The 26,553-nt window shown below is 51.3% G+C and overlaps 1 protein-coding gene, 1 long non-coding RNA gene and 1 pseudogene across 2 annotated transcripts in view; 2 read left to right on the top strand and 1 right to left on the bottom strand.

The window, feature by feature from the left end:
* Positions 1-19,999: 19,999 nt before the first annotated feature.
* Positions 20,000-21,267, bottom strand: LOC138445041 (uncharacterized). The gene is made up of 2 exons (XR_011258717.1): positions 20,854-21,267; positions 20,000-20,278 (listed from the first exon to the last, which is right to left on the bottom strand). It is a non-coding gene; the product is annotated as an uncharacterized lncRNA (long non-coding RNA).
* Positions 21,268-21,286: 19 nt separating this feature from the next.
* The window catches only part of TMEM181 (transmembrane protein 181), a 45,489-nt gene continuing 40,222 nt past the window's right edge, over positions 21,287-26,553 (top strand). The window contains exon 1 of the mRNA XM_069598838.1: positions 21,287-21,462. Coding sequence (XP_069454939.1) covers positions 21,455-21,462 — 8 coding nt within the window. The 5' untranslated portion in view covers positions 21,287-21,454. The remainder of the gene's footprint in view (positions 21,463-26,553) is intronic.
* On the top strand, positions 23,181-23,794 carry LOC138445039 (S-phase kinase-associated protein 1 pseudogene; annotated as a pseudogene).

A 26,553-nucleotide genomic window follows, 5' to 3' on the forward strand; every position in this document is an offset into this window, starting at 1 on the left:
CTGGGTTTGATCCCTGGTTGGGAAGATTCCCTGGAGAAGGAAATGGCAACCTACTCCAGTATTCTTGCCTGGAGAATCCCATGGAGGGAGGAGCCTGGTGGGCTACAGTCCACAGGGTCACAAAGAGTTGGACACAACTGAGTGACTTCACTTCACTTTCAAGCAAATGAGCAGATATGCAAAGCGTAGATGCTTTGCCTATAGTGAAGAAAGCTAAAAAACAACCCAGTCTGCACCATAAATTCTTCGAGTATTTTGGGAACTAACAGCAGAGTCACTTTCTTTAGAAGTGAGAGTGAAGATGGGGCAAAACTCAGGATGGGTCCCTGCAAACCACTAGAATGGCTGCAAGTGAAAACCTCAAGGGGGCTCCCCTGGCGGTCCAGTGGTTAAGAATCTGCAGTTCCAGTGCAGAGTCACGGGTTCAATCCCTGATGGGGGAACTAAGATTCCATATGCCACACTACTAATAAATAAATAAAAATCTTGATGAAATCAAGAGTAGTAAGGATATGGAACAACTGGAATTCTTGTACATTGTTGGTGGGAATTAAAATGTCACAATCACTTTGGAAAACCGTTTGACTATATCTACTAAAACCAAATATATGTCTAATCTATAACCCAGTGATTTCACTAGGTATAAACCCTAGTAAAATGAGTGCTTATGCCTTTCCCCAAAAGTACACAAGAAAGTTCATAATCAGAATAACCAAAAGCTGACAAGAGCAGAATGGATAAATTGTGCTATATATAAATATATACACACACAGTGGCATGCTACATAGCAACAACAAAGAGACCAGAGCCACGAAACACTGCTGTCTGGCTGGGTCTGTACTGCTCCACAAAGAAAGTGCTGTCCTGAGACTTCCAGGCACTGGCTTTTAAAAGGCCTGTCCGCTTACGCTATCTTCCGGAGAACCTACCACCGTGCTGTGAGGGAGCCCAAGCAGCTTCATGGAGAAGGCTTTCTGAGAGAGGCCGTTGGCCAGCAGCTCAGCTGAGTTCCCAGCATCAAATCACCAGCAGTGTGAGTGAACCATCCTGGAACTGGATCCTCCAGCTGCCACCAAGAAAGACAGAGGCGTGGGATCCAAAGAACAGAGGGGAGGGAATTCCCCGGCTGATAGTGAAGGGATGGCATAGATGACAGCTCTGCGCAAGGCATAAGGCAGCCAGTTCACAGCTGGTTGTAATTATAGTATATTGTGTGGCTCAAGTGTGTGTGATACAGAATTGTTACATATATACCAGCACCTGTGTACACGTGACATTTTTTTCTAGCATTTCCGGCTCTTTGTGATAAAAGAGGTAATGTAGCACATTAGTTACCCCCAGGGTGCTGGAGCCAGAAGATTTGCATTGTCCTTTTAGGGTCTGCAGTAGTTCAAAGTGGAGGGGAGTGTAGGCTGGAGAAACCAGAGGAGGAGTCCTGGAGAAATTTTAAGTTTTCTGGGGGTATCTCTGAGGTTAATTAATATTTCCCTTAATGATAAGCTTTCTGTAGCCAGTCGTAAAATAATTGAAATATGGCATATGCTGGTCTCCTAATCTTTATCATAGTACAGACAGCGTGTGTCTTTCTGCACTGTATTTTTGCTGTATCGAGTTAGTTCTGAGCTCCATTCTTTGTCCTCTTGAGATGGTTAGATACCACGCTCACATTATTGAATTAGGGCTAAAACCTAACTGTACAGTGCAGGACGCTCAGAAGTTATGGGAATACTTGCAAGACCTGAGGGGACAGCTTGGCTACCAGACAGACAAGTTGTTCCCAAATATAAGGGGAGGCAGGAAATAAAACAGGATGATAAAAATAAAGAGCAAGGAAGAGTGAGTGAAATTAGAGCACAGCTAAAAGTAGCAGGAAATACAGGAACTCTGAGAATATCTAAACGTGAGTGATCATTAGACTTACCAGAACTTTGAAAAAATTTAGGTTCCCGAGAACCATATTCTATAATTTAGAGTCAATAGTGAGTTGGGCCCCAAAATGTAAATTTATAAAAGATCTTCTCCCCTGCTTGCACAATTAACCTCACCTGGAAACCTGTCCTGAATTAAGCTGGAAGCACACTGACATCATCTGGAAAAACTGTTTCTCCGCTTGTTATATGGGAAAATTCACAAAAGGAGATGACACTGTCTTTAGATAAGTAGTCCCATGGAGGGTGTGTTGATATGTGAGTTTTATTTTACACACTAGTGTTAAGCTTTGCAGAGGATGAGAAAAACGCCTTTGCACAGACTTGATTTTTTGTTTTTGGTGGCTATAGAACGTGTGGCGTTTCTTCATCATTAAAAACTATTTATTATGACATAACCGTGATGGGTTTCGTTCAAAATGTTTTTACAAAAAAAAAAATGTTTTTATATCAGGTCAAGTGGAACCGTGGGGGGGGGGGCGGGAGGGGGGGCGCCGGGGCGGAAAATGTCTTTCCGGGAGCTGTCCGTGGTGCTGAACTGATACCCGGCTCCAGCCTTTGACCTTCCAGAAAGGGGGGCTCTGGGTCCCGTCCCCAAGTCTCAGTTTCATTTCAGTTTTCAACTCCTGCGTATTCCCTTTCCCCACCCGAGCAGTAGCAGGGGTGGTCCTTTCTATTTTCGTCCTGGGCGGCAGATGACCTTGTGTTGGACTCCCCTACCCCCACCCCTGTCCGCTCCCTCTCCTCCCTGGGCGGCGGCCGATGGGCGCGGCACCCTCCGCTCCTTAGGGCCCCCTCGGCGGGGCGGGGCGGCGGGGCGGGTACCCCCATCCCCATCCTCCCTGGGCCGGCTCCCCGCGCCGTAGCGCTGGCGCCCTGAGCGCGCCGGGCCTCACCTTGCTGCGCGCCCCCTCCCCACCTCCTCCGCCACCTGCTTCTCCTGCTCCTCGGTCCCGCCCAGCTGGCCACCCCCGCCCCCGGTCCCCGGAGCTGGGAAGAGCGAGGGGGCGAAGGAAGCAATACAAAGGGCGGAGCGGCGGGGAGGAGGGGACGCCGGCGCTCGCGCGGACGGCGGCGGCGCCGGGCGCGGGCGGGCGGCGCGGGCATGGACGCCGAGTACCCTGCCTTCGAGCCCCCGCTGTGCAGCGAGCTCAAGCACCTGTGCAAGCGGCTCCAGGAGGCGTACCGGGAGCTCAAGGAGGACCTCACGCCTTTCCGAGATGACCGCTACTACCGGTAGGGGCGCGCGGGCCGCGAGGCGGGGTGGAGGCGGCGGAGCCGGCCGTGGGGCCGGCCGTGGGGCAGCCCCGCCCCCGCTGACCCCTGTCCCGGGGACGAGCTGAGCTCCGGGGCCAGGCGGGGACCCGCCCTCTCCGCCCCCTCCCCTCCCCCCCGCGCTGGCAAGGGGCGGCAGGCCGGCGGGGTGGGCTGCGGCGTTCGCGTGCTGGGGGTCAAGGGCAACTCCAGGGAGCTGAAGTGGACAGCTTTTTTTTCTGTTCTTGAGCTGAGACCCTCAAGTCCTGAGAAAGGGACCTAGTGGGCTTTGGTCCCCGCTGAGTTCCTCCCTCTCCCCTGCCCTTCCTGTCCCTCCATCCCCACCCCCACCCCTCCACCCTCCGCGGCCTTCGCTCAGGCCTTGCCCAGACCTGGTCTGCGATGACATCTCTCGCCCTCGAGGGCTGCAGGGAGGGCCTTGGCCTCTCCTCCGAGGAACTCAGGCCCCAGGGGCTTTGGTGGAAATCCCCGAGGCCTGGCTGCTGCGGAGGGTTGGGGGCCGAGGGCCTCAGGGCTGGGCGGCACCAAGGGGAAGATGCAGGGGGAAGCGGTGCTCAGCACCCCAGGGAGCGGTGGGTTTGGGCTCGTCTTTGTTCCTCTCCGTCTCCCTCTCCTGTAGCCAGCGTGAGAGCTGTGAGCACCTGCAGCTTCCTCCCTGCGCTTTGCCTTTATCCACTTCTGGTGGCTGCACTTAACTGGTATGTTGCCCTCGAAATGAAAGGACCCTTCAGGAGTCTGGAGACTGGAGCCTAGAGTGATTTTGTTATTAACCTATCTCGCTGACCCTGAGAAACTTAATTGCCAACTCTGCACTTCAGGCTTTCTCATCTGTAAAATGGGAAGCTTGAACCAGAAATCTTGTTTAAGGTGAGCCTTCTACTGACAGTGCACTGACTGTGCTTGAGGATGGCAGGTATGCTGCTCAGCTATCTTTGAAGCAGTGGTGCTCATTTTTGTACAGTCCACTCTGGCTGAAGGTCACATGTATGTATTCACAGGTACTCTGGAGAACAAGTATCACATTTATCATCAGGTTTTTTTCAAAAGCCTAATGGTTTCCCCCTGGGCTAATTGGCACTACACTGCTGACTAATATATTTGTCATAAAATGACTGAGTAGAAAAGCCCATTTAAAAAAAAAAGTAATCTCAGGATCATATGGGATAGCTTTTAGATAAACCTCACAATCTAGGAGATCTGACCGTATGGGTCCCTGATGTCATGGGGCTTATAGGTAATTGGCAAGTGATCGCAGGCTTCAGTGAGTGCTAGGAAGAAAATACGCCAGGTGGCATGACAGAGTGATGGGGTGCTGCTCAGAGAAGGTGGTCCAGGAAGGCCTTTTGAGAAGGTGATGTTTGAGAAGAGAAGAATGAGTTCTACCAGCTAGGCAACAATCTGGGGAGGAACAATCTGGGGAGGAGACAACAATCCAGAAGAGGAAGAGGAAGTGCAAGGCCCCTGAAGCCATAATAACGTGATATGTTCAAGGAACAGACCAACATGTTTGGAGCAAAATGGTCAGAGAGATACTCAGGGCCCAGTCATAGCACACTGAAGGCAAGACGAGGAAATATGGGATTCTTTAGAATTCCAGTGTGATGCAATTGGAGGATTTAAGTGATGTGAGCAGTTTGGTTGCCTGTCCCGTACAAGCATTTAAATCTTTGCTCCCAGAGTAACTTCATTGATTGAGTTGGATCTTGAAGACCATGAATTCACTCTAGATGGAAGGAGACACTGAATTCTGGCCTGAAAAGAAGTTTACTGCAGAATCTTTATAATCTTGTATGTCGGTTAGGCTGAATCACAAAGGCTGTTTTTTGGTGAGGAGATGTTTAGGGCATTGAACTGACTTCCCCTGCTCCATTGAATTCTTATATCTATGAGTTGCACCTTTACAAAACTAGGTGAAATACTCTTGAGTTTCTAAGTTGGGAAGCTGGTAGTTACAGCTCCTGTGTTTTGTCTAGCTGGAGATGAACTTGCTACTATAATTTTTGCTCCTGTTCTTCTCACCATCTTCGGTTCCTCATTAGAGATTTATGACTGAAAATCACCAGTCTATTTTTCCCTGGAGGACCAGGATTTGCCTCGTGTAGATGACGGTCCCCCCACAACAGAGTGTGGAAAGGAGAGAGCTTGCTAATGCTGCTTTCAGACGATGGTTGGCCCTTCAGTTAGGTGGCATGGCTGTTTGCATCTTAGCTACATAATCTGCTATCACTGTAAAAGAGCAGCCACGTCACCAAAGGACTCACAGTCATTTTCGCAAAATGAGACATGACCGCTGTACTAGGAAAGGAGGCGCCGCATAATGTGGGTGAAAAAAACAGGAAGCTGGGTGTCTGAAATCCTAATGCTTTGCTAATTCCCCTGGCCTTTGCGAAACGTTTGAGTTTCACTGGTGATCAGTTTTCACATCAGAAAAATGAAGCAGGGATGTTGTGAGGCTCAAGTGCTTTATGAAGCGAACACTAAAGATACTTTCCAGTACAGATACCAGAAAAACCAAAGCCACCAGCCTAAACGATAAGGTGAAGGACTGACTTGTTGATACCAGCTTAGTGGTGTCTACCAAGTCCTTTCGTTTTTTATGTGGTAGCGATTGACTGTACTTGGCCACTAATAATCCTTTGGGCTATTGCTTCTCATTCATAGTCATGGGGAGAACTGGCTGGCTTTCTATAGCTCTCTAAAAGAGGAGGAATAACTGAAGCCCACAGCAAAAGTCATAGAACCTCTCCTATACCCCCACCAAACGGCACCAATGAAAACAGACATGTGTTAACAAGGACATGGAATTTTCCTGCACTACAGATGGGCGCTAAACTGGTACAATCACCATGGAAAATAGTTTGAGGTATATACTAACATTGAACATGCACATACCTTTTGGCCCAGCATCTCCTCTTAGGTATGTGCCCTGTAGACATGCATATCTGTCAATGGACATACTCTAAAATGTTCATAGCGGCACAATTTGTAATACTCCTGAACTGGAAGGCAGCCAAATACTCACAACAGTAGAACAGATAAATCTGGCTTGTTCCATACTAGAATGGGCATCCCAGGTTATGCTAGTGGTAAAAAATCTGCCTGCCAATGCAGGAGACGCAAGAGATGCGGGTTTGATCCCTAGGTCGAGAAGATCTCCTGGAGTAGAAAATGGCAACCCACTCCAGTATTCTTGCCTGGAGAATCCCATGGGCAGAGGAGCCTGGCGGGCTACAATCCGTGGAGTCACAAAGAGTCAGATACGACTGAAGTGACTTAGCATGTGCACATGACATGTCCTTTCTGTGTGTGTGTTATGCTTCGTTAGAAAGCTTTAAAGAACACCAGCTCCTGTGTCTCATTGACTAGATCGGGGCCCTTTGTCCTTTCTTGAACACAGGCTGGCAAGGGGATGGCATCAGACTTTAGCAAGTGTGAGTGCCCCAGAAGCTGAAGGGGAGCCCGTTCCCCGCTCTTTAAGGGACTCTTTCCTTCTGTTAGGAAGAAGATGTGGAGAATGGATGTCGGGTAGGCAGTCAGCTATGTCCATGGCATCAAGGGTAAAGGGTAAAGACACATGAAGGACGATAGAAAGTGAAAGTGAAGCCGCTCAGTCGTGTCTGACTCTTGGGGACCCCTTGATACTGTAGCCTACCAGGCTCCTCCATCCATGGGATTTTCCAGGCAAGGGTACTGGAGTGGGTTGCCATTTCCTTCTCCAGGGGATCTTCTCAACCCAGGGATTGAACCCGGGTCTCCCACATTACAGGTAGACGCTTTTACCATCTGAGCCACCAGGGAAGTATATGGACAAGAATATAGAAGTATATAGGACAATAGACGTGACGCTTCAGAGCTCGACTCTCAGGGGATGTGTTGTTGGCTGTTTGGCTGGTCCATCCTTTGCTTCTCAGGTTATTACTTTACCTGTGTAAAAATAGGGGCCATCAAGTTGGGCTTGAGTTTTCTTGGCCAGTGAAGTGATGCTCTGGGGCGTCCTCACCCAGGAGGCTTCTGGAAGCAACATTTATTTCATCCCTTGGTGGATTCTTCAGGACTCTGGGGCTAGCCCTCGGTTCTGTTGGCTTATTTTCACCAGCACATTGAGAAGAACCTCGCTGAGTGAAGCCTTCACATTGACCAAGCTCTGGTCTACTGTGCAGAATCAGAATGCCATTATTTAATTGACCAGTGTGGACCCTTGAGAACACAGGCAGTGGTGGGCATGGAGTCAGTGCTGGGGGCCCTAATCAGATCAGGGCTGCTCAGAGCTGGAATCAACTGGGGGAGCTTTTGAACATGCTGAGGCCCAGGCCCCACCCTCAAGGATTCTGATTTAATCATCCTGGGCTGATCCTCAGCCACGATAGAGAAGTCATGTGTGTGAGGTCAAGGTTGACGAGCATCGAGCTGAGTGAGCCTGGAGCACGCACCTCCTTGGCGGGATGGACTTGCCAGCCGGACAGAAGTCTCGGGGTGTTAGCTGAGGCTCCCCCTCCCCTACTCAGAGCTCAGGGCCACGGCCCACTGTCACTTCTGCTGATTCTGCCTTCACCATGCTCCCAGGCTGACTCACCCTCCTTTTTGGATTGAAACATCTGGTCAGTTTGCAGTCAGGTTTAAAGGTCTGAGAACGATTTTTTTTCCCACTTACGGCAAACCTGCCTATCTTTACGCTGTCCCTTGGGTCCTGATGTGAATATTCATGTTTCAGCGGCTGACTTTCTCCTTGTTTTCAGCTTGTTTTCAGACTGTTGAGCACTAATGTCTCCGTCTTTTGTTTCGTTTTTGATGAGAGGAAATGATAAGCGTCGCTGATAAAACATGTGTTGTTAGAACCAGCTTCTCCAGCGCCATCATTTCAAAAGTAGAAAGATCATTTCATGAAGCTTACACGCTGGAGAGCTTAGAATTGGGTACAAATCTGGCTCAGTGAGGAAGGCTGGCATTGTTGTTGTCTCTTTGGGACAAGATACAGGTGTCAGATGGGCCGTGGCCCACGGGCCTGAGCAGATGGACACGTGAGCCGCCAGCAGTGATGCCAGAGCAAGTCAGCGACCCCTGGGTGCCCCCCCACCACTGTCTTGGTGGGACATCCCCAGGGAGCATCCCTCCCCCACAGCTCTCCCCTCCCTGCTCTGGGATCCACCTTGTCAGTCACCCCCCCCTGTTCTAAGGTCTGCCCTTCCCCACTCTGACTCCCTCCCTCTGCCTGGCTCCTTTGGGAGCAACCACGCCGTCCTCTCCAGCATATGCTGGTCGGGCTTCCTCCCCCTGTCCCACCCATCCTGTTGTTCTATAAATGGGTTAAAGGTGGTCCTGGCAAGTTGGCTCCCATGTTGTTTGTTTCTTCACTTATTTCACAGAAGACCCCTGACTCCCTCCCACTGGCACCCAACTCAAATGCTCACCATTTAAATAGAGCCGAAAGAAGCACAGCCTCCCCAGGTGGCACAGGGGGTAAAGCACCTGCCTGCCAATGCAGGAGACATAAGAGATGTGGGTTCAATCCCTGGGTTGGGAAGATGCCTTGGCGGAGGGCATGGCAACATGCTCCAGTATTCTTGCCTGGAGTAATCCCGTGGACAGAGGAGCCTGGGGTCACTGTCAGACATGACTGATGCAACTCAGCACACACACAAATAAGCATACTTTGAGCCTTTCAGAGTCCTTGCTTTGCACACCTATGAAACTGCACCCAGCATCTGCTAGTCACTGAGACAGCATCGCTGTGACAGACCCCATGGCTACAAAGACCATGAATCACGTTCCCCTTTGGGAGCCACCCCCTTGGGGTCTGTGAGCAACACCACGGGACACACGGGCCCCCACCCTCCTCCCCCTCTCCTTTGGGAGTTCCCTGCCCTCTCTCCCTGCTTCGTAGTATTCTGGGGCTGGGAGTGGGGGGATGAGGGGTGGGGGGAATCCTCCTGCTAAGAGGGCCCTCCCCTCGTGCAATCTGTCCAAGCGTCACCCAGCAAAGCTTGTTGTGCAACACTGCCACCTCGTGGTCCTGCCTCTTCCTCCATCAGCCCCGAAACCCGGGAACTCGCCACACCTGTCCTGGAGCCACCCTAGCCCAGGTCACCGGGGACCTCGAAGCATCAATCCAGTGGCCCCTTTCAGGCCCTCGCCCAGTGCAACCCTGAAGGATTTGCCCCTGGGTCTGGGACTCTCTCTCAGAGCTCCTTGATCGTTCCAGGGGCCCCAAAGATACCCTTCCCTCACAGTCTCTGGGATTCCCTTGAGGCTCAGCTGGTAAAGAATCTGCCTGCAATGTGGGAGACCTGCATTCGATCCCTGGGTCGGGAAGATTCCCTGGAGAAGGGAAAGGCTCCCCACTCCAGTATTCTGGCCTGGAGAATTCCAAGGACTATATAGTCCACGGGGTCACAAAGAGACAGACATGACTGAGCGACTTTCACTTTCTTTCACGTTCTCCTCTGACACCTTGTCCTCTACATGGTCTCAGCGCATCTTAGGCAAAGTCTCTTCCTGTTTACTGTCTGAGCTTAGAATGGACCCGACTTTTCCTCAAGGCCATGGCACTGTGATTAACGGCGCTAAGCATCTCTGGAAATCACCATTTATTGCTTCAGACCACTCTCAGGCGGGTGACCCTCTTTCCGCCATGCAGTACCGATGTGTAAATTGAATAACGCTGGATCCTATGAGCCAGGCATTAGCAGCTCTAGCTACCTGTTGGGCAGCTTTCCAGGTCCAAAGGAGATGGTGAGTGTGGGTCCCAGAGGCTTGATATGGGGTCAGACCTTTGTCCCTTGGGGACCCCCGGTTAGAGCTTCTGGTTATTCTCTGACTTCTGAAGGTTCCTGGTCCTTATCTTGGCCTGGGGACAGTGTCTTGATCCCAGCTCAGAAACAGGGACATTTGAGGGTGTTTTCTGCTATAAGGTACAGGAAATAGAACACTCAGGTGGGAGTCAAGATATAAATTCAAGTCCCAAGCCACACGTTTTAACCTTGCTATTGGACTGGTCACTATGAGAGAAGACCATGTCATACCTGCTCTCCCTGCCAACCAGCCAGTCAGGAGGGAGACTGGCAGCAAGGGCAGCCTTCTGTCAGCCTTGCCTGACCCCAGGAGGACGTGAGTGTCCTGCTTGCCTGGAATGAGGTCCCGGATGGGAATGGAGGTGCCTGTCGGTTGTCGCCTTCCCCGCCTCTGCCTGTGAGCCATCACAGTGGGGCTCTGATGCGTGCCTTCCAGTTTTCAGTGTTTATGTTTCTGCAGTTAAGACTTGGGTTGGGTTTCTCCATCTCTGGCTGCCACAGGCTGTTCCAGGAACGGCACGTTGACTTCCAGGGGGTCTAAAGAAGGGATTTAGAGGGATTTCTTAATAGGGCAAGGACCACACATTGAGTTATGAATAACACTGAACAGGGATCTGGAGTTTATTTTAAATGAAGGCTCATATGCTCTTTATTCTTTGAAGGGGAATCATGGGATCTGAGAATATTCAAGGTTCAGTTCAGTTCAGTTCGGTTCAATCACTCACTCGTGTCCGGCTCTTTGCGACCCCATGAATCACAGCATGCCAGGCCTCCCTGTTCATCACCAACTCCCAGAGTTCACTCAAACTCATGTCCATCGAGTCCATGATGCCATCCAGCCATCTCATCCTCTGTCGTCCCCTTTTCCTTCTGCCCCCAATCCTTCCCAGCATCAGGGTCTTTTCCAATGAATCAACTCTTTGCATGAGGTGGCCAAAATACTGGAGTTTCAGCTTTAGCATCATTCCTCCCAAAGAACACCCAGGACTGATCTCCTTTAGAATGGACTGGTTGGATCTCCTTGCAGTCCAAGGGACTCTCAAGAGTCTTCTCCAACGGGACCTTAATTGCATTGGCAGAACTTTTTCCCCCTTCAGTGTCCATGAATATGGTCATCTCTCTGCCTGTGTCAACTTAAAAGTCACTCTAAAAATGAGGATGTTCCTGTCTCTAGACAAATTTCAGCTCCCTGTGACTTTCATTAGAAGGTCCTGGTCTTGCTCTCAGGGGCCCAGAATGGATCTACATCTTGGATTACTCAGCAGCCCCTGGGGACACTTTCAGGCAGCTTTGGCAGTGTCCCTCAGTATTCATTTTCTTTTTCCAATTTATAAACACCCTTCAGATGATGCAGTCCTTCAGGTGATGTCGTTTCCTGATGTCTGTACCGTACGGGTTATTGTTTTCTGGCCTCTCCCGGTCTGTCTTTAGGATTTAGATTCTTTCTGTACCCCAAGTGATATGATTTCAAGTTATATTGTGTAGTGCAAGAAGGGAAATTATTGGCATTTAACTGAAAAGTCCAGTGACAGATGTAACTTAGCCCAGCTAAATTTAAGAACTCAGAAATGTCACAGGGGCTCACTTTTTCTCTTTCTTGTAGCTTTGCTTTCCTCTTGGCCAAGCTCTTCCCAACAGAGAGCACAGGCAGCCACAGCTGCCGCAGGTTCTCAGGCCCCCAGCTGGGCTGCGTCAGTGAATGCGCGGGCAGTCCGTCATTCGCATTTCAGGTGTGCGACTGTGCTGGAGGGAAGTCCAGGACGCCTCGAACTGGCTGCTCGCTTCTGTCTGCATCGGGACTCAATAGTGAGGTGCTATGTGCTTCTCAGAGCTCTTCCTGGTGGTTCACCCCAGCTCCGTTTCTATGTGCATCTTAATGTGAGCAGAGCTATGACCCACGCAGCAGAGTCTTTTTTTTTTTTTCCTTTAATGCTACATCTTGCCCTGAACCAAGAAGAAAAGAGGAAGATATTTGCTTCCTGGAGAGCAGAGCAGGTGTTAAGCACCCCAGTTATTCTCCGGGGGCCCATCTTTCAGCTGCAGTGATGACTCAGCCCGTGCAGCAGAAAGAGCATCGTCTGCAAGAGGGGAACAGGCCTCCCATCTGGGGCAGGACGTGCAAGGCTTGAAGCGCGCCTTGTCCCTGAAACAGGAACCCTGGGGCTCTGGATTTGTTTCCAGGGCCACTGTGACAAAGTGCCACGAAATGGGGGCTTAAGCAACAGACATTTATGGTCTCACAGTTCTGGAGGTCAGGATTCTGAGAACAAGATGTCAGCAGGTTTATTTCTTCTGAGGGCTATGAGGGAGAACCTATTCCAAGCCTTTCTCCTAGACTCTGGGGGCCCCGCAGGTCCCTGGGCTCATAGATGGCTGTCTGTCTTCAGATCGTCTTCCTTCTATGCACGTCTGTCTATCCAAATTTCCCTCTATTAAGAAGACACTAGTTCTATTGGGCCAGGGCCCGCTCTGACCTCATCTTAACTTGACCATCTGCAAAGACCCTATTTTCAAATAAGGCCAGAGTCCCAGGTACCGGTGATTAGGACTCCAGTACCTCTTGTGGACTTAGGTTCCTCCCTGCATGTACTTTCTAAGCCAGCAGTGGAATGTTTGGTGAGCAAGAGTCAGGAGGACTGAGTCCTGACTTGGAGCCATTGGTGCCATCTTGGAATCAGGTCTGCACGTCTTGTGGAACCATCTCAGAGCCCCCCTGGCTCTAAAACCAAGTCAGCTGTGGGTCTGAAGGGGGTACCCCAGGGACAGTCTCCCCAGAAGACATGTCTGCAGTTTTCTCTGTGATCTGAGCTGCCTGAGGCTTATCAGGTTCAAGTTGGGAAAGGCGTATGTGTATGTGTGCGTGCGTGCATGCGTGCGTGCCCACATGTGCATGTGTGTGCATGTGCACACGTGTGAATACCGTGTGCACACGCATGTGACCGTACGTGTGTACATGTGTGTGTGCACATGCACGCGTGCATGCATGTGTGTACTAAACCTGGGAACATCTCAGGAAAACCAGGACAGTCTTCCAGCTAGAAGCCCTCCCACCTCCAAGGGCTGCAGTTGCTGTCCTGCAGCCCCCTTCCCTTTCCTTCCACGGGAAGGTGTCCCCCTTTCTTTAAAACTCTTAGAAAACGTGCTAGTGCAGCACCAGTCATCTGACAAATCCAGTGGTGTCATTTGCTCAGCACCTCTCGGGCTGTGTCTCTACCAGGCTGGTGTCAGGCCTGGGGAGCTGAGGACCAAGAAAGGCCACAGGAGATGGTGGGGGATGCAGCGGTCAAACGCTGAGAATGAAAGGTGCGCACGCTCAGTGCAGGCGCTCCGTCAGGTCCGGCTCTTTGCGACACCACGGACTGTAGCCCACCAGGCTCCTCCTCTCTCCATGAAATTCTCCAGGCAAGAATACTGGAGTGGGTTGCTTTTAGGGATCTTCCCAACTTGCATCTCTTGCATCTTTCCTGCACTGGTAGGCAGCCTTTTACCGCCGAGCCATTAGTCTAACAGATTGGGACTGATGCTGAAAAACTCTCCAACTACCAAAATGAGAGAAGGTGAAGGGTGTGGTGTACTGGACACTGATTCCTTGTAAGCAGGGGCACCTGGGGGCCCTGAGTCAGGGCTGTGCTGAGCTGCATATGTGGGATCAGGACTGGGCCCCAGCAGACTCACTAGTCTTCATTTTTGCAAATACCAACAGGTATTGAGGCAAAACAGTGCATTTGGTTTAATGGTCTCTTAGAGGAGAGAATGAGATAATATATGTAAACTCTTTAGCGTGGTAGGAAACTTAAAAGTGAGTTTGAAAGTTCTGCGCAGTTACCTTACCTTTCAAGATGAAGAAAAGAGTTGAAGCAAACATGTTTGTTTGTGGACTTTAAGACTACGGTAGCTAAACTCCAAAGAGGGTACCCCAAAGAGCCTCTCTTCCCAGGATCCATGCGCTTTTGTTGTCCTTTGCCCTGGGACCCAGGCAGGCTCTGGCTCTCTTTTCACCAACAGAAGGTGGCGGTAGAGATGCTGAATGACGCCTGAGAGTAGGTCACTGCAGCCCTGCAGCTTCAGCTTAGGTGTCTTAGAGCATCTGTCCCAGGAGAAACCAGCCACCATGTGTGAAGTCCGGCTTCCCTGAGACCGTGAGGGGCCCAAGCCAGCCATGTGGAGAAGCCACAGGGAGGAAGGAACACTGCCTGGCCAGCCCCCAGCTTTCTAGCCAGCCTAGCTCAGGCACCAGACATGCCTCCAGCAGAGCGGAGATAAGCCATCATGTGACTGCAGCCCCAGATGTCATCTGAGTGCATTGTCAAGGAAGACTCCCAGCAAGCACCACCCAGCTGAGCTCAGTCAACACAGAGAACCACGGGAGAGAACCCCTGCTGTCTCAAGTCACCGTAGGAAGCGCCGTCTGCGATGGCTCCCACGGCCCCCTACACCCTGGCAAGCTCCTCACCCCGTAAGTGCAGGGTGGACCTGTGGTCTGCTGATAAAGGAAGGATCAGAGCAAAGGTGCTGCAATCGTGCATGTGAGATTAGGTGACAGAAGACTGACTTCCACTGACCTCACACTCTCTTTGATTCTCCTCATTTGCTCACTCGGAGGAAACAAAGCTACCGTGTTGTAAGCTGTCCTGTGGGGAGCCCCAGGTGACAAGGAACTGAGCGTGACCTCCAGATCCTGCCAACAACCACAGTGTGAGCCTGGAGGCAGACTCTTCCCTAGTTGAGCCTTGAGAAGGCTTCCGCCATGGCTGACAACTTGACTGCGGCCTGTGAGGGAGCCTGAGCCCAAGGACCCAGCTAAGCTGCACCCGGAATTCCCTACCCCTCGAGACTGAGATATAATAGATGCTGTTCAAGCCACAAAGCCCTGGGGTAATTTGTTCTGTGGCAATAGAAAACCAATAGAGTTACTTCAGGTTAGGGCAATGAAACCCCAAAAGGGTTACCTCAGGTCATACAGCAATGAAACTTGGGAACAAATACAACTATAATAAGACAGCCAAAACAATAGCCTCATATTGGCCATAAGTGCCAGGCAGAACTCTGCGCTCCTGGTGTCACTGTTGTTCAGTTGCTCAGTCATGTCTGACTCTTGTGAGCCCGTGGACTCTTAATAGCCCACCAGGCTCCTCTGTCCATGGGCCTTCCTGGCAAGAATACTGGAGTGGGCTGCCATTTCCTTCTCCAGGGGATATTCCCAGACCAGGGATCAAACCCAGGTCTTCTGCATTGGCAGGCAGATTTTTTTTTTTTTTTAAACCACTGAGCCACCTGGGAAGCTCGCTCCTGGCATTACTAAACTTGATAAGTGAGAGAAAGCATTTGAACCACAGTTAGACCCTTGCTTCTAATGGTCAGTTCTTAGGAGTAGAGAAGACATCGAGAAGGAAGCACCCACACGTGATGCAACAAGTGAGCTGGGAAGTCTGCTCCCGCCTACAAACGATGGGGCGGGGCAGTCCTGGGAAGGCAACAGGGGAGAGAACTGAGCGGCTCGTGCAAGTACCTCTGCTTGTTGCAGGGAAGATAAGTCAGCAGCACCGGGCTGTCCAGGAGCTGTCGGACCACAGGCCAACAGATGTTGCTAAACATCAACTGTCATCACGCTCAAGGAAGAGTTAAGGCTGAGATTTTCCTGCCTTGGAACAAAGAGTAGGCAATTACCAAGTTGCTGGCATGGAATTAATTCTATATTCTCTGTACTATCTAGGTCAGAAAAAATTTTCAGGAAATCTGCCACTTAGGAGGGTTCAGTTTAGTTGCTCAGTCGTGTCTGACTCTTTGCAGCCCCGTGAACTGCAGCACGCCAGGCTTCCCTGTCTATCACCAACTCCTGAAGTTTACTCAAACTCATGTCCATTGAGTCGGTGATGCCATCCAACCATCTCATCCTCTGTCATCCCCTTCTCCTCCTGCCTTCAGTCTTTTCCAGCATCAGGGTCTTTTCCAATGAGTCAGTTCTTTGCATCAGGTGGCCAAAGTATTGGAGTTTCAGCATCAGTCCTTCCAATGAATATTCAGGACTGATTTCCTTTAGGATGGACTGGTTGGATCTCCTTATAGTGCAAGGGACTCTCAAGAGTCTTCTCCAACACCACAGTTCAAAAGCATCAATTCTTCAGTGCTCAGCTTTCTTTACAGTCTGACTCTCACATCCATACATGACTACTGGAAAAACCATAGCTTTGACTAGATGGACCTTTGTTGACAAAATGATGTCTTTCCTTTTTAATATGCTGTCTAGGTTGGTCATAGTTTTTCTTCCAAGGAGCAAGAGTCTTTTAATTTCACGGCTGCAGGAGGGTTAGGGAAAAAATATTTGTACCCCCTCCAAGTTTCTAGATTGAAGTCTTAACCCCCAGCATGGCCGTATTAGGAGTAAGGAAGTAATTAAAGGTTAAGTGAGCCTCAGTGGTAAAGCAGCCGCCTGCAATGCAGGAGATACAGGTTCGATCCCTGAGTCAGGAAGATCCCCTGGAGGAGGAGATGGCAACCCACTCCATGATTCCTGCCTGGAGAATCCCATGGACAGAGGAGCCTGGTGGGCTACAGTCCACCGGGTCACAAAGAGTCGGACACAACTGAGTGACAACAGAAGGCCTGAGGGTGGGCCCTGGTCTGACAGGACTGTGTCCTGTGAGAAGGGACGGGAGAGACCCTGCACCAGGGAAGGGTCGTGTGAGGACATAGCAGGAGCGTGGCTGTCTGCAAGCCAGGGAGAGCCCTCAGCAGAAACTGAATGGCCAGAACCTGGATCTGGGACTTTTAGCCTCTAGAAGGTGAAGAAACCTTGGAGAAGGGCATTGCAACCCACTCCAGTATTCTTGCCTAGAGAATCCCATGGACAGGGGAGTCTGGGGGTGGGGGGGCTACAGTCCATGGGGTCGCAAAGAGCTGGCCACGACTAAAGCAACTGAACACTCACGCATGCAGTGGGAGGAAATGGACTTCTATTGCATAAGCCAGTCACTCTGCATTTTGTTGAGGCAGCCTGAGCTAAGACAGTAGGTTAGGAGGAACTGGACTAAGCCGTTTCTTTTCCTGAACTGGGGGCCCACTTAGAGCATGAATACTCAGTGTTAGCTGTCACTGGTTATTGTTAACAAAAGAGTCCAGGAAACCACGATGGAGTATCTACAAAATGCTAGACAAACGTCCCTTGTTAAGCTGGGAAATGAGTTGTGTCCCTTGGAGCAGATAGCTGATTTCCTGGGGTAGCACAACTTCTGCAGATGGGCCTCCTGAGTTGTTGCTTTGAACTCTGATAAACAGCTGTGAGTGGGAGTCAGCATGCTGCAGGCTGGTGGGCTTGACTCTGGTCCTATTCTAGAAGGAGATTATTTAAAAGAAATGGTTCACTGACCCTTAGGAGATGAACATCAGGTCTGAGTAGGGTTTTTTAAGAATAAGTGGTATCAGACCAATCTTATTCGTGACATCAAGATCCTTTTTGAAGCAGGTAGTATTAGCAGGCGTGTGGGTAGCTCAGTCGTGTCCAATTCTGCAGTTCCATGGACTGTAGCCTGGCTTCGCTGGTGGCTCAGAGGTTAAAGTGTCTGCCTCCAATGCTGGAGACCTGGGTTCGATCCCTGGGTCGGGAAGATCCCCTGGAGAAGGAAATGGCAACCCACTGCAGTATTCTTGCCAGGCTCCTACGTCCATGGGATTCTCCAGGCAAGGATACTGGAATGTCAATAGGGAGAGTCAATAGTAGACAAGCTGAAATGAGAAAAGGATCAGTAAACTTTAAGACAGGGCAATGGAAATCATCCAATTAGAGGAGCAAAAAGAAGAAAGAAAAAGCATGAAGACAGAAAAAAAAAAAAAAAGAATACTGGAATGGACTGCCATTCCCTTCTCCAGAGGACATTCTTGACCCAGATTAGCAAGGCAGGGTGTCAGATGAGCTTCCCAGGTGGCGCTAGTGGTGGAGAACCTAAGAGAAACAGGCTCGATCTCTGGGTCCAGAAGATTCCCTGGAGGTGAAAATGACAACCTACTCCAGTATCCTTCCCTGGAGAATCCCACAGACAGAGGAGCCTGGTGGGCTACAGTCCATAGGGTCGCAGAGAGTCAGACACCACTGAAACAACCTAGCATAGCAGAGCAGGGTTTCAAATACATACATACTCATTTACCCATGAGTCAAATTTCTCAATTCAATAGGATTACTGGAGAATACTGTGGATATACTACAGCTGGATTTTAGAAGGTTTTAAAATAAGAACAAGGTTGACAAATGTGGGCTATCTCTGTGGTTAGAGAGATTCCAGATGGGGGCTTATTTGCATCGGAGCATCTCTGTGGTTAGAGAGACTCTATCTAGCTGGTGGCCCATTTGCATCGGGCCTCAGCTGGTGGCCCATTTGCATCGGGCCTCAGCTGGTCATGCTGTATCCCTGTCACATTTAATAATGCATGAGACGCCAACACTGGAGGTCCCACGCTGGGGTCAGGTCTTCCTGGGTTCTTTCTAACAGTTCCTGAGAAAAAGCACTTCACCTCTTCAGGCCTGTTTCCTGTCTATAAATGAGGACGATGACCACTGGTAACTGATCAAGCTGTTAAGAGAATTTACAGGCCTTAGGCTTTGTAGGTGCTCAGCAATTGCTGGTTATTCTCATTGGAGAGCATGAATCTGAGCAGAGAGCGGAGGGGGCAACCTGAGACTGGAGTAATGGACCCACGGGGTGGAAGCTGCCCACGCGCTCACTCTCAGGCTGACACAGACTCACAGCGTGTTCATTCTGAGCTTAACGTGTTCATTCTGAGCTTAACGTGGGAGCGTGTTCATTCTGAGCTTAACGAGGGAGGTGCCCAACAGCAGCATGCTCGGAGGAGGGGGACCTGGAGGAGGATGTGGAGGGACGTGAGGGATGGCTAAGCATCAGACCAGCTTCCTCCAAACCCCGGCACACGGGGGTCCCACTCCCTTGGTCACAGACACCATCACGGCACCCTTCCATTTCCTCTCCCATCACAGTGCTAACGATGTAATTGTTTGGTTGTTCAGCTAACTGTGTCCCACTAGAAGGTTAGTCCCAGGAGGACAGCGACTCCATGGATTCTGCCTTGTTTCCAGAGCTGAGAAGCATGCCCAGCCCCCATTGAGCACTCAGTTAAGGTTGGAAGAACAGACGAGTGAGGATAAGAGGGATGGAAGTGACGCAGGGCTACAGCTCAAGGGAGGACCACTTCCTGGAGAAGTTACCAGGAGGCAGTGTGGGCCTCAAAGATGTCAACTCTTCTAAGACCTGGAGTCATCTGAAGAGAGCAGGAAGTCTGTGGGGATGTCTCGGGGAGGTGAGGTTGCTGGCCCAGTCCTCCAAGCAGGCATTTCTATACCCGATAAGCCTGGCTGCAACTGAGAGCTCAAAGCCAGCTGTCTCTGGGCAAATGCAGCCACCAATGTGTTTGGTTTCATCCTCAGAGATTAAAATATTTTTTTGAACAAGTTTGCAATGTTTTGGAATCGGAAGGCTGTCACCTGAAAACTCTCATTTGAAGTCAAACTCTTCTCAAAGCGCTGAGTGGCAGCTGTCCCCTTTAGACACTGCTACCCGGCCTGTCCCTGCAGCCTTTACATTTCCTGGTCTTGTCAGGAAGAAACCTGTCCCTCTGAGAGTGTATGAAAAGAATTCGAGAGACAGTCTTTTGTTATTCCTTTAGGAATCGCAGTTTCAGATTGAGTGTGAATGGAATTTCTTGTCCTAATTACCCAGGATTCAGGCTGTTGGTTTGCCTGGTAACCCTGTCCTCACTCCAACTTTCTAACCTTCACCCCATGAGGCCAGACACCATGCATTCTCTTCCACCCCACCCCCACCCCCCAACTGTAGGTGCCCTTCCTCAGAGCCCCCGAGCAAATCCATGCGCGTCACACTTTGCTTTGGTAACTGTTAATACCTCTGCCTCTAAGTTTGCTGAGGGCAGGGGCTGGGTGTTCATGTTGGCATCTTCAAGCTAGTTGACAGCTTAGTGAGTGACTGAGAAACACACAAGGAAGGCAGCTGGAGTCTTTCATTTTCCCTCATTCAGACTGACTTTAAATAGGCCCCCAGCAACATTTCAGGACCTTCAGGGGACATTTCAACCAGTGCTCCAAAAAGGGTCTGGAAATATCTTCATCTGTTCTTGATTTCAGAACTTCAGAACGGTGAGGCAAGATGCTAAATCTAGAAAGTGCTTTTGGTCAGCTCATGTCTCCACACCATTTAGAAACAGCTTGGACTGCGATGTTTCTGAACACTTGCTCCTGTCCGGGTGCCTTAGCTGAACGGTGACCTGCAGGGTCAGGCTGTCAGCTCTGTGGGAGGTGGGACCCCACACACACACCCCTCCTGAGAGCGCTTGTCCAGGCACCTTAGCAGAATGGTGACCTGCAGGGTCAGGCTGTCAGCTCTGTGGGAGGTGGGACCCCCACACACACCCCTCCTGAGAGCGCTTGTCCAGGCGCCTTAGCAGAATGGTGACCTGCAGGGTCAGGCTGTCAGCTCTGTGGGAGGTGGGACCCCCCACACATACCCCTCCTGAGAGCACTTGTCCTGGAAGAGAAAACCTGCACGCTCTGGTAGTCACAGTTCAGAAAAGGTTTGTGGGAGAAGCTGAAAAGCTCCCCTGTCCTCATCACTTGGGTGTGTCAGAGGTTTGCCCCAGTTTTTAACGTCTTTGGGGTCACAAACCTCTTTGTGAAAATGGAAGGTTACAAACCCCATCGCCAGAAAAATGCAGACACCTATGGGGGAGAGCATGGCAACCCACTCCAGAATTCCTGCCTGGAGACTCCCCATGGACAGAGGAGCCTGGTGGGCTACAATTCATGGGGTCGCACAGAGTCAGACACTACAGAAGTCACTTACCACACAGGCATGGGTGTCTATGCAGACACTTTTCAGACAACCGAAGGCATTCCTGGACACCCACGGCCATTCTCTCGCTGAGATGACGCTCTGAAAGCAAAGGGTGGCTGAACTAGCGAGCTGTCCCGTCCGCTGGGCGCAAGGAGTGAGAGGCAGTCCTTCATTCATTCCATTGTGAACCCGTGTCTGACACCCCCCTCCACCCCCTCTCCCCACGGGCCGGCCTCGGCGCTCCAGGGGCTCAGGGGAGGTGGTCGCGCCGCGGGGGCTCTCCCCAGCGGCCTGGAAGCAAGGCATGCCAGGGCTGCCCACCCCTCCACCGGCCCGCTCCCCCTTCCCGGGCCCGCGCCCCTTTCCGGGCCCCTGTCCCTTCCCCAGCCGTGCACCCCCTCCCCCTCCCCCGCCCCCCGGCGCGGCCCCTCCCCGCGGCGCGGCCCCTCCCCGCGGCGAGCCGCTTCCGCGCACGTGACCAGGCCGCGCGTCGCGCTCCGGCGAGTCTCCGGGAGCCGGCGCTCCCCCGGCCGCTGTCTCTCCGGCTCCGGCTGCCGCGGCCGCAGTGAGCGCCCCGAGCCCGCCCGGCGCCGAGGGCCGCGCCGCCGCGATGGAACCGTGAGTGCCGGCCCGGGCGAGGGGGAGCGGGGGCTGTGGGGCGGGGAGTCCCTGGTTCCCCCCGGGCTCGGAGTTGGGGCTTCTCCGTCCGGCTCCGGGAGGCCGGCCGCGGGACCCCCGCCCACGTGGAGCCCGGGGGCCCGGGGAGGGCGTGCCGCCCGCGCTTCGCGCGGGGCACTCGGCGCAGGGGCCGCTCCACGGGCTCGCCGGCCCAGCTGGAGTTGGCGTCGGAGACCGGGTCAGGGTTCCAGGGCGGGACTCGGCCCCAGCGCAGCGCAGGAAGGCCCTGCTCGCCCCGGGGAGCCGGGGGACCCCGTCTTTCCCCAGCGCAGCGCTATGGAGATGGCTGAGAAGTGCCTTGCCCGGCCTTCCTGCTGCAAAGGCAGTGACCCCCTGCCCCGGGCCGAGGCCCTGTTCATCCCTGCTTTCTGTCCAAGCGCCAGGTAGAGGGCGGGGCGCTCCGTGGGCTCTTTGCTGATGCTGCCACGTTGGGAGCTCGCTGCAAGCCTCTTTAGATGTGGGGGACACGAGGCTTACGAGTTTTACAGTCTGCTGACTTCAGGCTTATTATTTCTGTGAAGTGAAGGGGTTTTAATGAGTAAAAAAACCTGTTCGTGGCCTCACAGACGCCGTCCCTGAAGCTTGCAGTTGACGCCACAGAGTCACCTGGGTGTTCCTCAGGGGACATCTGGAAAAGAAGGAGAGAGAATTAGAAAGAAGTTTTTAGTATTTGAGTCCCAAACGGCGGCGAGAAGGGAGTCCCTGTGTCTCTGTGGTGGGGAGCGGCATCTGTGATGGGAGGTGAGGAGGGCAGTTCCCCCAAATCGAAGGCTGCCCTGAGAGGGGACTGTGAGAGTGTCTCTGTGTGTCTGAGGTTTTAGAGGCTGAAAGGTTTGCAGTGCACTTCTGCTCATTTCTCTGTGGACATAGAGAGGCAGGATCTGGGCATGTTGCCTGAATGCAAACACATGTGTTGCAAGGATAGGTTTTTCCTCCTGCTTGTGTAGAAGTTTCTGACCTGATGATTTTAGCTCAACATGGGAAACCTGACTTGCATAACGTATCAGTCCCAGATGGGTGTTTGAAAGGTCTTCCTTTTAATTAACCCCAGAGGGAGGTAGGATAGCGGTAACTGCCTCTGCCCAACTCTGGGGTGCAACATTCATTTCTGAAGTGAGAAGTGAAAGTGTTAGTTGCTCAGTCCTGTCCAACTCTCTGCGACCCCTTGGACTGTAGCCCACCAGGCTCCTCTGTCTATGGGATTTCCCAGGCAAGAATATTGGAGTGGGTTGCCATTTCTTCCTCCAGGGGATCTTCCTGACCCAGGGATCGAACCCACATCTCATGCACTGCAGGCAGATTCTTTTCCATCTGAGCCACCAGGCCAGTCCAGTTATGTGAACAGCACTTCTGAGAACACTGAAATTGTGACCCTGTGGCCTAGTGGCAAGGAGCATGTTGAGGTCCTCATGTACTGAATCTCCTTGGGCCCGCACAGCGTGGCAGTCCGAGTCTTAGAGTCGCTCCCCTGCGGAGGGTCGGCCACCAGATGCTGTCCTGTCGAGCAGGGGGCCCAGTATTGCTTATGCAGAGGTCAGCTGGCCACCGTCGTCCAACACTCAGAACGGTACAGACCTGAAAATGAGGAAAACGTCTTTGGCAACAAATGAAAATCCTACCTTCTGGCTGTATTGGCCTTGCTCTCCACCTTTCAGTTTTGCTGTTGGACGCCGCCAACCTGCTGACTCCGGCCCGCCATCTCCTTGAGACCTGACACCATGCCTTCCATTAAGTTGCAGAGCTCTGATGGAGAGATAATCGAAGTTGATATTGAAATTGCAAAACAGTCTGTGACCCTCAAGACTACGTTGGAAGATTTGGGAATGAGTGATGAAGGAGATGATGATCCAGTTCCCCTGCCAAACGTTAATGCGGCAATATTAGAAAAGGTCATTCAGTGGTGCACCCACCACAAGGATGACCCTCCTCCTGAGGATGATGAGAACAAAGACGAACAGACGATATACCTGTTTGGGATCAAGAATTCCTGAAAGTTGACCAAGGGACACTCTTTGAGCTTATATTGGCAGCAAACTACTTAGACATTAAAGTTTTGCTTGATGTTACCTGCAAGGCTTGGTAATATGATCAACGGGAAAACTCCTGAGATTTGAAAGACATTCAATATCAATAATGATTTTACTGAAGAAGGGGAAGCCCAGGTACACAAAGAGAACCAGTGGTGTGAGAAGTGAAATTTCATGTCTGGTGCCGTAACACTGTAAGGAATATTCCAAATGCTAGTTGCACTGCTTTGTTTATAATGGTTAATATTGGAAAAACAGGCAACAGATGCAGCAGCAAGTCAGCTGTGTTAGCAGAACGTTGTCCTCATTGCACGTGTAGTTTCAGTACAGTTCCCAGACTTGCAGCCCAGTTTATTCTAATGATCAAAAGTTCCTTTTCTTTGCTCTGAATAAAATTGAACTGTGGGATCCCTATGGAAAGTGGCATTTTGGGCTTTCCCTTTTTGTAAAGCAATTTCTACCTGGTTTATTGTCCAGTTAATTTTGGTTTAGTGACTTTTAAAATTGGCATTGTAAATAAAGCACTTGCAAAACAAAACAAAAAATCCTACCCTCCAAAAAAAGCCTGGAAATCTAAAGCAGGACTCCAGTGCCTGGTGGGGTCAAACCTCGTAAATGTGACGAGGAACCCACGGCACCAAAGGTGAGAAGTGACGGGGCAGGAAGAGAAGCCAGGAGCAAGAACGGGCTAGGGAGACTGGGAGCGAACAGAGCCGCTGCAGGAGCAGGCTTCCGGGCTGGGGGCATTCACGCAGGGCTGTTGGCCTGACCTCTGCTCAGGTGCGTTCCAGCCTATTCTTTTTAAAAGGTCAGGAGAGGTTGCCATCAGAACCAGTCAGAAAAAAAGAGTTCCCAGTTCTTAAAGCTTTATGCTTAAGTTTCCTGCAAACACATTCCTTTTCTGGTAGTACTAGGGAAGCGAGAGGTGCTGGAAGTTAAAGGAGGGGACGGGGGAGGGAGTGTCTCAATTTCTTGCTAAAAGTGACTAACAGGAACACCTGTTTGAGCTGCATGGCCCCAAGTGGCTGAGATTTCTTGGGTTAATTTGTTGCTTTGCTCTGACGCAGGCCATTTCTCTGACGGTTTCCATCAGGTTGCCTCTTGTGTGTGTCTCGATTGGCATTTATGGCCAGTTTTTGAAGAATGTATTTTGCAAGTCTCCTTCCACCTGGGTGCATGTAAGCGTAGAAAAAAAAGGTGTTATTCAGACTTCTGCAGCAGCAAGCAGGTGGCACAGGGGAGCCCTGCGGTGGTGGCTGTATCCCAGGTCTTCTGAGTGTCCTGGGGCCCTAGGGGACAGCAGACCTGAGTGAGTGTCCTGTTCGTTCGTTCAGCTGTAGAGCTATTTAGATTTGCGTCCCTTACTTAGGATGGTCTCTTTTCTGAACCGGAAGGATCTCTGGAACTAACGAAAGATGACAGTGCGTTTACTGTGGGTCAGGTGCTTGTGTGGCAGTTTGTCATTCCACGTAACCCTCATCGCCTCCCTTCCTGGCGAGAGGTTTCTCTTATCCCAGTTTTCCAGATGAGGACACTGAGGCGCAGGGAAGTCCAGGCGAGTTTCTCCAGGTCGCTGAGGACAAAAGCCTGGGAGTGGGCTCCAGGGCCCACGGTCTTGGGGCTCATTCACCCGGCTTCAGTCACAGCTGGCCCTGACCGAGCATTCACAAAGTTCCCCGTCGTAACTCACCTCGTTATCACAGCAGCCCACGGCAGCAGGGTCCCTCGGTTTCCTGAATTTTACAGTTCAGGAATTAGGGGCTCTGGAAGGTGACGTGGTTCTCCCCAGATCACCCTGCTGGTCGGTGGGGCAAAGGCCTTCCAGCCCGGGCCGCTGGCCTCCGGAGCCTGCAGTTCTTAACCTCTGGGCTGGGGGCTGCCTGGCGCGGGGCCTGCTTCCTTGCTCTGTTTGCCATGGAAAGGGTATTAGATGATCTGACCAACACGCTCCTGGGTCTGTGTCCCTGGGGGTGTGGCCTGGCAAGCAAGGATAACACGTGAATTCATGGCTCCTTGAGCAGCTTGGAACATCGTTCATCAGAATACATTTTGAGTTTGTTGGGCCTTGAATATCTGCCTAATGGCCTTTTGGAATAAGGATAATTTTTTGTGATATATTCAAGTTGGTTGATTGAAATTTCAGAATTCTTGGGACTTGCCTGGTGGTCCAGTGACTGGGACTCTGTTCTCCCAGCGCAGGGGGCCTCAGTCAGGGAACTAGATTCTACGTGCTGTGACGAAGAGTTTGAGTGCGGTAACTAAGATCTGGCACAGCCAAATAAATAAAAATTTTTTTTAAAAGAAATTTCAGAATTCTTACTCTCCTTTGCAAACCCCATTAAATGGTGAATCGTTTAAAATGGGGAGTTTGGGGAGGCTATGGTAGAGTGGTGGGTCTCCTTTCCACTTCTGACCTTGTGGGTTCAAATCCCACCTCTGTGTCCTGCTGACTGGGACCTTGGTGGGTATATGCTCTGCCCAGCCTCTGCTCTCCCATCTGTAAATTGGGTTGATGATACCTACCTCACAGGGAGACACCTGACTGGGTACCAGGTAGGTGCTTAGGGAATACACCTGATGCGTTTCCTGCAGTTGGGTGGGCTCTCTGATCCAGAGGAGGGGCAATATTACACAGTGGATCTTCAGGGGTATCGGGAGGATGAAAACAGGTTGTTTTTTTTTTTTAAGAAAAAGTAGAGGGTAGGGCAAAAGCACCATTCCTATTCATAACTAATGCAGTTGAGTCCCTCCTCTGTGCTTACCACACTCTTCTGAGAGTTTCATTTTTGTCTCCCTTCCTGTGGGTATTATTCTGCCCACCTCTGATTTTTGGACGAGGACACTGACGCCCTGAGAAGTTACCTGCTTGCCCACCCAGCGTCTGCCTAGGAAGTGGGGAAGCCAGTGTTTGAACCCAGCCTGACAGGCACCGGCCGGCCCTTTGGGCCCTGGGAGATGAGACCACTTTTTGATACAGATTGTGAGAACAATGAAGTCTTAACTG

This window comes from Ovis canadensis, chromosome 8, assembly GCF_042477335.2.
Source record: "Ovis canadensis isolate MfBH-ARS-UI-01 breed Bighorn chromosome 8, ARS-UI_OviCan_v2, whole genome shotgun sequence".
NCBI lineage: Eukaryota > Metazoa > Chordata > Mammalia > Artiodactyla > Bovidae > Ovis > Ovis canadensis.